Raw genomic sequence first — 10,618 nt, 5'->3', positions numbered from 1 at the left:
GAACTGTCCCTTAGCTATTTCTACTCAAGGATAACACTTGACCATTTGAGCCACAGCTCAATTTCTGGCTTTGTTTGCTTGTTTGTTTTTGGGTGGTTAATTGGAGATCAAGTCCCAGGGGGCTTTTCTTCCTGGGATGGCTTTGTACCTCAATCATCAGATCTCAGCCCCTGAAAATTAGCTAGGATTACAGGTATGAGTCACCAGTGCCCTGTCCCTTCATTGCCTTTTCTCACAATTTCCAAATCTAAAGACAGTCATCATTTTTATTTACTTGTATTGTGCTGGTAATAGGGCTTGAAATCAAGGCCCTATGCTCTTGCTCAGCCTGCTTGCTCACAGCTGGTGCTTTACTGCTGAAGCCACACCTCTAGTCTAGTGTTTTTATTTTTTTATTGAGATTAAGTGATTACATAAATTTCACAAATTTCATAGTATTTTGAGATAGTGATACTTAGTTAAAGTCACAAACACATTCGAACCTTCATGAGGCAAACCGTCATTATTGTTGTCTATAAAGTTTGTGAATTCTATGAGCTTTGAAAATACAGCTATTTCTTCTACATCAGGTGATATGTACATTTCTTTCCTTTTGCTTACTGTTAGCTGTTCCCTCTGTCCCTCTCATTTGCTCCCTTCCATCGCTGCCCTTGAGTTGCTTAGTTCATTTTCATCAATGTCTAGTGCAGTTGATGGGTCCCGCTGTTGTATGTGTTCCCATTTCCCTCTGTTTCTGTGTCCTCCTCCTAATTTCCCTCAGATGTGTGCATATATACCACGAGATCACTTAGTAATGATACGACAAGATGAGTGGAGGTCCTTTGTTTCTTGAGTCTTGTTTAGTCTAGTATTTTTCAGGTTAAGTGGAGGTGGAGTCTTGCAGACCTTTCTGTCCAGGCTGCTTTTGAACACCAGTCCTCCAAATTTCTTCCTTCTGAGTACCTAAGATAGTTGACAGTCACCAGTGCCTGCCATCAATCACAATTTTTGTGGGGCACCTGTGGCTCAGGCCTGTAATCCTAGCTACTCAGGAAGCTGAAATCTGAGGATCACAGTTCAAAGCCAGCCTGGGCAGGAAAGTACATGAGAATCTTGTCTCCAATAAACCACCAGAAAACCAGAAGTGGTGCTGTGGCTTATGTGATAGATGGCTAACCTTGAGCTGAAGAGCTGAGGGACAGCGCCCAGGCCCAGAGTTCAAGCCCCATGACCAACCAAAAAAAAAAAAAAATCACTAATTTTTGTTTTGTTTTGTTTTTGCAGTGCTGGGAATAAAAACCAGGGCTTCACATATGCTAGGCAAGTAATCTACCATTTAGCTATATCCACAGCCCCCATCATTATTTTCATTTTAATTTTTTGTCAGTCATGGGGCTTGAACCCAGGTCCTGAGTGTTGTGTTATCCCTGAGTGTCCCCGCACCCCCCAAGGGTAGCACTCTATCACTTTGAGCCACAGCTCTACTTCTGGTTTGTAGTGGTTAATTGGAGATAAGAGTCTCACAGGGACTTTTCTGCCCAGGCTGGCTTCAGATCTTGATTTTTAGATTACCGCCTCCTCAGTAGCTATGATTACAGGCATGAGCCGCTAGTGCCCAGCTCCCCATCATTATTTTATTTTGTTTTTTTATTTTTATTTTTTGTCCCGTCGTGGGGCCTTAACTCTGGGCCTGAGCACTGTCCCTCAGCTCTTCAGCTCAAGGCTAGCGCTCTACCACTTGAGCCACAGTGCCACTTCTGGCTTTTTTTTTTTTTTTTTGCTTATGTGGTGCTGAGGAATCGAACCCAGGGCCTCATGCATGCAAGGCAAGCATTCTACCACTGAGCCACCTTCCCAGCCCCCCATCATTATTTTTACTGATTTTTTTTTTTTGGGTCCAGTCGTGGGGCCTGAACTCTGGGCCTGGGCGCTGTCCCTCAGCTCTTCAGCTCAAGGCTAGTGCTCTACCACTTGAGCCACAGCGCCACTTCTGGCTTTTTTTTTCTTTTTGCTTATGTGGTGCTGAGGAATCGAACCCAGGGCCTCAGGCATGCAAGGCAAGCACTCTACCACTGAGCCACCTTCCCAGCCCCCCATCATTATTTTTAAAGGGTACTACACTCTATAAATAGGCAGCTCAGCGGGGTGGCACGTGGCTTACACCTGTAATCCTAGCTACTCAGGAGGCTGAGATCTGAAGATGGTGGGTTTGAAGCCAGCTTGGCCAGAAAAGTCTCTGTGAGACTCTTATCTCCAAATAACCACTCAGAAACTGGAAGTAGCACTTTGTCTCAAAGTGGGAGAGCACTAGCCTTGAGGAAAAGAGCTTAGGGATGGAGCCTAGGCTCCATGAGTTCAAGCCCCACAACTGACAAGAAGTAATAATAATAATAAAAACATAAATAGGCAGATTGGTATCTCAGAAATTTCTCTTGCTCTTTTTTGAACTCTGAGTCTGGGCGCTGTCCCTCAGCTCTTCAGCTCAAGGCTAGCGCTCTACCACTTGAGCCACAACACCACTTCTGGCTTTTTTTTCTTTTTGCTTATGTGGTGCTGAGGAATCAACCCCAGGGCCTCAAGCATGCAAGGCAAGCGCTCTACCACTGAGCCACCTTCCCAGCCCCAATTATATAGTTTTTAAGATGTTATATAGAGGAGCTACCATTTCTTTCTTTTTGCTTTATACTGCCTCTGCCTCTCAAGAGCCAGGGATTACAGGTGTGTACTACTAGGCCTAGCTTCTTCTGCACTTAAATGTTTATATTTCAAGATCAGGAGTCAAGATGTCTAAAAATGATTGTCTTTCCCTCTAATTAAGGAAAACGGCCCAGATCTGGAGCTTAAATGTCTTAGATTGCATAATAATAGTTATTTAATATTTTAGCAACAGTAATTAGTCATAGGACTATAGGACTGCTATTGTACCTTGATGAGGCAGCTGATGAATTAATATTTATAGAACCCTCTCTGGAAATAAGACCATTTAGTGGGAATTTTTATACGAGATCAGCAAGACAAAGGAAGTCTCTGATCAAAAGAACTTCACACTGGCAGCCTATGAGCAGAGAATCCATATTTAGAAAAGACAAAATACGTACACACACACCTATATATATGCACATACATGCATGTGCATGGAGAGCCAATCATAAGAAGTTTTATGTAGCTAGGAAGGTGGCTCAGTGGTAGAGTGTTTGCCTTGCATGCATGAGGCCCTGGGTTCGATTCCTCAGTATCACATAAGCAGAAAAATCCGTAAGTGGCGCTGAGACTCAAGTGGTAGAGCCCTAGTCTTGAGCTGAAGAGCTGAGGGACAGTGTCAGGCCCAGAGTTCAGGCCCCATGACCGACCAAAAAAAAAAAAAAAAAAGTTTTATGGCTGTGACTTTTTGTCTTTAGAATTGTCCTTTCTACTCTTACATTTGAGAATAGAAGAACAGGATGGGGACATGATCAAGGAAAACTGACTGGGTAGCCCAAATTCAGAATCAGAGGAAGCATGGGGCAAGCAGAAAACTCTCAGTAGGTTGAACCTCCGTCACCCCGGGGAGGTGTCTCCCCAAGAGGGCGTGAGCTTGTTGACCGAGACCATCTCCTGATGCCCTGGCTGACGTGATAGGCACTGCCCTTGGCTCAAGCAGGCCCTTTGGGATTTTGTGATATCACACTCTTCTATTGACTTCTGTGTGCCAGCTGATGCTTGGAATGAGTCTGTAATCCTTGGGCCTGAAATATGTGAGTGTAGCCTGGAGATAAGCAAGGCTGCATAATCTTCATAGAGCCTGAAGATAGCTCTAGCTGGGGCAGCCATATTTATGCTTAAGGCCCTTCAAAACACCAAGGAGAAAGCACAGGAACATCTGCCCTCCTCTCTCTCTCTCTCTCTCTCTCTCTCTCTCTCTCTCTCTCTCTCTCTCTCTCTCTCTCACACACACACACACACACACACACACAGTCAAAACCTGTGGGAAAGATTGACTATAGACATCCAATGAATCATAATCTCAAAGAGGAAAGACATACACCCCTGCTGGAAGTCTTTCTAAGGGATCTGGGAGGCCCTGTTCATTATATTTCAAGGAAGATTGTTTGGACTGCTGGGTGGGTCTCTGAAGCAGCAGGCAAGTCAGAAGAGAGGTATTTGAAAACCAGGAAGGAGAAATTTTCCTTGGAGTTCTGCTGAAATAGCAGAAGGAAGGGACAGGCCTCCACCCCTGATGGCCCGCCCTAAGATGAGGCAGCATTAAATGTAGCTCTCATCTTCCTTTCTGAAAGAACACCAGGAGATCGGGACCATACTGTGTGCTCCAGCGCCCCTTGGTGGTCATCAGAGGCATTGATGCAGCAGAATTTTCCAATATTCTCTTGGAAATGTCATCCAATCACCATGATGCAAAACTGAGATGAAATCAGCCAGGCCTCCGTGGCTCACGCCTGTTATCCTAATTCTTCAGGAAGCTGAGGTCAGAGAATCAAGGTTTGAAGCTAACTGAGGCAGAACAATCTACCATCTTTTAAATGGCATCTTGCTAGGCGCTGGTAGCTCATGCCTATAATCTCAGGAGGCTGAGATCTGAGGATGAAGGTACAAATCCAGCCCAGGAGTAAAGTCTGTGAGATTCTTATCTTCTACAAATGAGTTGTAGCTCAAGTAGTAGAGTGCTAGCCTTGAGCACAAAAGCTCAGGGACAGGTTCTGAGTTCAAGTCTCAGGACTGGCACTAAAACAAAAAATAGGTTGATGAGATTTCTCAGGATTGTCCATATTACTAGTATATTATTTTTCTTCCCAGGGTTGTTTTTTTTTTTTCTCCCTTTAGGTTTCATGCTTACTGATCACCCTACATCACAAATGTAGTTATCGAATTACTTCCTCATTTTCCAGCTAACACTGCAAGGTCTGGTAGCTCATTGTCTCCATGTATTAAAACATCCATGCCATGGGTTGGGAAGGTGGCTCAGTGGTAGAGTGCTGACCTTGCATGCTTGAGGCCCTGGTTTGATTCCTCAGCACCACATAAGCAGAAAAAATAAATAAATAAAAGCTGGAAGTGGCCCTGTGGCTCAAGTGGTAGAGTGCTAGCCTTGAGCTGAAGAGCTGAGGGACAGTACCCAGGCCCAGGTTCAGGCCCCATGAACGGACACCCCCCCCCCCCCCCCCCGCAAGAAAAAATCCATGCCTGTGTTGTGTGTGCGTGCGCATGCATGCACACATGCACATACTGAAGGTGTTTGAATTCAAGGCCTTGCATTTACCAGCAGTGTTCTTCCTCTGAGATAAATCCCCAATCCAGCAAAGGACTCTCACTCTTTTTTTCTGCTCAAGATTACACGATCACTCCAGACACATCTCTATTTCAAGCTGTTGGTTAATGTCTGGTATTTTTTTTTTTTTTTTTTTTGTATTGTGTGTGTGTGTGTGTGAACTCAGGGTCTGGGAACTGTCTTTGAGCTTTTATGTGCTCAAGGCTAGCCCTCTAACCACTTTGAGCCACAGCTCCACTTCTGGCCTTTTTTGGTAATTGGAGATTACCAAGTCTTGTGGACTTGCCTGTCTGAGTTGGCTTTGAACCATGGTCCCTGAGTAGACCCAGCTCTCTATGCTTTTTCTTCTACAATATTGGGTTGAAGTGTTCCTTCCAAACTTAAATCTTGGGTGGGAAGGTAGCTTAGTGGAAGAGTGCTTGCCTAGTATACATGAAGCGAAGCCCTCAGTACCATATAAACAGAAAAAGCCATAAGTGGCGCTGTGGTTCAAGCCGGTAGAGTGCTAGCTTTGAGCAAAAAAAAAAAAAAAAAAAAAAAAAAAAAAAACCAAGCCACAAGTTAAAGCTCCAGGACTGACAAAAAAATTACATCTGCAGAATTTATGAATGTGACCTTCTTGGAGGATAGAACCAGATGTGACAGTATACCCCTTGTATTACAGTACTAGGTAGTCAGAGGAAGATTGAGTTCAAGACCACCCTCTGCTTGCAGAGGAAAAACACTAGAGTGATGTTTTAAACTAGACCCTAGCCACCCTAGCCCAGTGTCTGGTATCTTTTAAAAAGGGGAAAATATTTTATCTCAATTTTTACCGTGCGATGGGATAAATGGAGGACCTTGAGCAAGCACCTTACTTCTTGACCAAGAGCCAGAAATTTACCTTCTCCAAGTCAAGGGCTATGTAGTGGATCTTTCAGATCACAAGGCTGAGGCTGGGGCTACAAAGCAAGACACTGACTTTTCTTACAAAAGCAGTATACTTGTACCTTCATTTGGTTAGTAAAGGCAGGCTTTCCATGGTTGGTTGAGTGAACCCCCCAGTCCTGTTGGCACTACCTGCCTTTGTGAACATGACAGTCCTGTTTTAGGATTCCTGTTGAGCTGGTATAGATAAATGCCACGACTTCTGTTGAGTGGAAATCTTTTTTTTTTTTTTTTTTTGTCGGTCGTGGGGCTTGAACTCTGGGCCTGGGCGCTGTCCCTCAGCTCTTCAGCTCAAGGCGAGCGCTCTACCACTTGAGCTACAGCGCCACTTCCGGTTTTCTGGTGGTTTATTGGAGATAGGAATCTCACGGTCTCTCCTGCCCGGGCTGGCTTTGAACCGCGATCCTCAGATCTCAGCCTCCTGAGTAGCTAGGGTTACAGGCGTGAGCCACCAGTGCCCGGCTGAGTGGAAATCTTTTCTAAGACCTGGATTCAAATATAGTAGCAGCCACCTTCACTCACTGGCTAGCACTTGCTGCCAACCCTGAGATGGGAGTCTTGTGGACATTTTTGTGTCAGTACTGGAACTGAGCCACATGAGTCTATACCTCTGAGTCCAGCTTTTTGCTGGCCAATAGCAATCCTCAAGCTTTTTTGTCCTGGGTGGCTTCAATGATCCTCAGATCTCAGCTGCCTGGGCTAGCCTGGAATGGATACCTTCCAAATCCTGGCCTCCCATGTAGCTCCGGCAGCTAGCCATCAATTGAAACAGTCTTGACAACTTTTCTGCCCAGGCTAGGCTTCAAACTGTGTTCCATCCCAATCAATTTCAAGTAGCTAAGATCAGTCATAAGCCACTGGGACCTGGGTGAAAATAAGCTGGCCTGGAACATGGTACCCGGCCCAGGCTGGCTTGAACTCAACCCTTTGTTCATTAACCTTTCAGTGATCCCATTTCTAAACAAAACCAAAAAAGAAAGCCAAAAACTAGAAAGGACACAAACAAAATGTATAAATGATTTAATTAGGCTCTTGGTAAGTTTAGAACACTATTTTGTGAGGATAAATTCCATTTGTTAGGGCAAAAAGAGATCTCATGTAGCCTTGGAGCTGAGGAATAGCTTTGATTTTGGGTAGAATTTGTGAGTCCACAGCCTTCTGATCAACCTTGCGCTGTTCTGTAACCTCGTATTTCTAAATGAAGAGAAAATTAAACAATTAGTACAGAAAATAACACATGTCTTGTCAGGATGAATTACAGAAAATACAAGCAGTTAGGGCAGCCTTGCCAACTCTTACACTGGAGCAGTGAAATAAACACTATACCTTTGTACAATGAATGGAGTGGCTTGTTTATTCTACAGCAAGCCAATGACAGATAAAGGCATCCCTAGTGATTCCCCTAAAACACTGTCACTCTAAATTTCAGCTCAGTAGTAAAAACTAAAGGACATTACCCCATTCCAGAGAGAGACCTGTGCTACTGCAGGAGGCAGGTGACAGGAACACGCACCTCTTTTTCTGTGTCGAAGATTTCACCCTCCTGGTGTCTAGGCTTCCGCAGCTTCTTCTTCTTGAAATAATCGTCAGTGAGGTGTTTAGGGATTTTCACCTTGCTGATATCAATTTTTGTGGAGGTGGCAATAACAAATTTCTGGTGTGTTCTACGCAGAGGAACACGGTTGAGGGACAGAGGTCCTGAGAAAGAAAATGCAAGGTGAAAAACACTTCATACTAGCTGCGCAGGCAGAGCCTCATGTGGAAAAATTCTAATGCCCCAGATCTCAAGTCTGTCCAGGAGTCTTTCCCTCCAAGTGATCCAGGTTAGTCAAAATCAGTGATCCCTAATTAACCGCACCCATTTACACACACCCCATTGCTTGCCTGGAATAAACAATTCACTTACTAGTTCAAACTCTACCCTGATGCCAATGACAGCTCAATTGTTAGTTTACACAGGATTATTTCCTGAAGGCCAGCAGTCAACCATTCTGTACTATATTAAGTTTACTTGATAAGTTGGAACAAAAAGCCCAATACCTGCTTACATTTAACCCACAGATCCACAAAGCAGTGTATCACATCTCACATCCTTAGTCACGAAAAACTACGTAGATGGAGCAAATGTGTATACATACCTCAAGCTTTTGAAACCACCTCATCTCCAGTTAACTACCAAAATAATATCTAAAAGTTGAGCTGTGGCTCAAGTAGGTGTGCACTAGCCTTGAGCAAAAAAGCTCAGGGGCAGCACACCGGCCCAGAGATTAACCCCATCGACCAGTGTGTCCATACAGGCAAGCATGAGTGCTCACACACATACACTTGGATTTTCTTACCAGTCACAAGTAGTAAGCCACTGCCCAGCTGCTTCAAGAAAACCACTCTCTGAAAGCCAAACAGAAAACAGTTTTCTACAATTATGAACCGACTTCTGTATTAAATCCTAGTCAATAAAGTCCCATAAAAATGTCTACATGTACGTGGCTCAGAAGCTTAGGGAATAGCCACAGTTGGCTACTAAATAAAATACACGTTCTGCAAGTGGATGTAGTGCCATTTGCAGCACACGATATAAATAGCCAACAATTACACATCATAAACTTGTCATTTAAAATAGGGAAATTCGATGAACAGTGAACTGCCATGTCAATGCTAATTCTTGCCCCATCATGGAGTGAATGAACAGCCCTGCCATGACAGAACCGAGCAAAGCCACCAAAAGCCCTCTGGTACCCGCGGCCCTGCCCTGCTAAGGCAGCATGCTCACCTTGCCTCTGTGGCGCCCAGTGAGGATGATGAGGATGGTCCCTGGAGTGATGCTGGCCCGCAGCCTTCGCACGTGCTGACTGAAGGGCTTCTTGCCATGGCTCAGCAGCTTCCGAGGCACATCCTCAGTGGGGTAGTATCTAGGCTGGAGAAAACCCACGCCTTAAACTTATTTCAATGTTTAGGACCCCTGTGTCACAGGCCCTGACTTGAAACTCCAATGCTCTATCCTCCTCTTTTTTTTTTTTTACTGTCCCCAGTAGGATGACAATGATTTCCATGTAAGCCTTGTTTAGTCATCAACTTTGGATAAATCATCATTCAGGATGAGCTTGGGTGGCTCATGCCTGTACTTAGGAAGTTGAGATCTGTGGATCATTGTCACAAAAACAAAACCCACACAATCATTTGTTCAGAAAAAGATATCCAAAACAGTTTACATCACAGAAGGGGTAAACAATGGAGATACAGCTTTAGTTTCCATTTAAAGTAGGCTGGAAGCATGACTTCAGTAGTAAAGCATCTGAATAGGAAGTACAAAGCCCCCTAAGAAAAATATAGAAACCAAGAATAACGCATGCTACATCCCCTGTATCACAACTTAACCTCGCAAAACCATGCCTTACTTGCATTTTATGCAAAGGGAAACAAATCTCTCAAGACTGAACTTCAGGATTTATTAATCCACTTACTGGAAAGTAACACACCATGGGCTAGGAATGTGGCTTAGTGGCAGAGTGCTTGTCTAGCATGCATGAAGCCGAGTTTGGTTCCTCAGTGTCACAGTAACAGAAAAAGCCGGAAGTGGTGCTGTGGCTCAGCTCAGGTGCCCAGGCCAAGTTCAAGCCAAAAATTGACCAAAAAAAAACAAACCACCACAAAAGTACTAGGGGTAACAAATAAAATAGGACACTCCCCCCAGTCCCTTGGCAGTGTTGGAGATTGAATTCCGGCAAGCACCTTGCCAACTGGGTGGCGTCCCTAGCATACCCAGCCATCTGATATCCCTTCAAGTCTCACCATTTTCCGAAGCTTAACCACCCGGGTTCCTCCATTCTTGTCACCACCAACTGGTTTTGTGACAGTTGCAAGAACCTTCTCCTTCTTTTTCTTTTCAACCTACAAAGACAGATGCACACACACGCACAAAGTCAGTGCCGACGATTAAAGTTCAGATGTTAAAGGCCAGCGTTCCTTTTCTCCCCTTACCTTGGACTTAGCAGCTGAGTACTTCCTCTTGTACATGGCTTTTCTGGAATACATTGCAGACCGTGAGTATCTGCCAATTCCTCGGACCAGGACCGGATTTCGGCTGCAGTGGGGCATCCCTTTCTTGGGCTTTTTATTTTTAGCCTTTGGGGTAGCCTTCTTCACCTTGCCATCGGCACCAGCCTTCTTGGCTGCAGGTTTCTTCTCCTTAGCATTCGGCTTCTCAGCCTTTTCACCCGCCATCTATGAATATTGTAAAATAAATAAGACACCATCCTACACACAAAAAAAGCAATTCTAAGTAAAACTACAGAGGGGCTGGGTTCCCCCCACAACCTCGAAGGCATCACCCTTCCAATTCCTACTCTTAAACCTCATGCGGCCAACACACTATGATCTTCTGAAACTTGAGTGTGTTGGTTTGTAGCCTAAAGTCCCCACACCATTACTGTCCCTGTTTTGTGGGTCAGA

General features: G+C 44.6%; 1 protein-coding gene across 1 annotated transcript; it reads right to left on the bottom strand.

The window, feature by feature from the left end:
• Positions 1-7,174: 7,174 nt before the first annotated feature.
• On the bottom strand, positions 7,175-10,390 carry LOC138806571 (large ribosomal subunit protein eL6). The gene is made up of 6 exons (XM_069991996.1): positions 10,148-10,390; positions 9,959-10,057; positions 8,940-9,083; positions 8,509-8,557; positions 7,683-7,867; positions 7,175-7,363 (listed from the first exon to the last, which is right to left on the bottom strand). The coding sequence occupies exons 1-6, from the start codon at positions 10,388-10,390 to the stop codon at positions 7,211-7,213; spliced, it is 873 nt and encodes a 290-aa protein (XP_069848097.1). The 3' UTR covers positions 7,175-7,210.
• Positions 10,391-10,618: the final 228 nt, after the last annotated feature.

This window comes from Dipodomys merriami, unplaced genomic scaffold (assembly GCF_024711535.1).
Source record: "Dipodomys merriami isolate MVZ:Mamm:240054 unplaced genomic scaffold, mDipMer1.0.p SCAF_400, whole genome shotgun sequence".
Taxonomy (NCBI): Eukaryota; Metazoa; Chordata; class Mammalia; order Rodentia; family Heteromyidae; genus Dipodomys; species Dipodomys merriami.
Note: the sequence above shows the minus strand (reverse complement) of the source record. Positions and strands in the feature narration are given on the sequence as shown.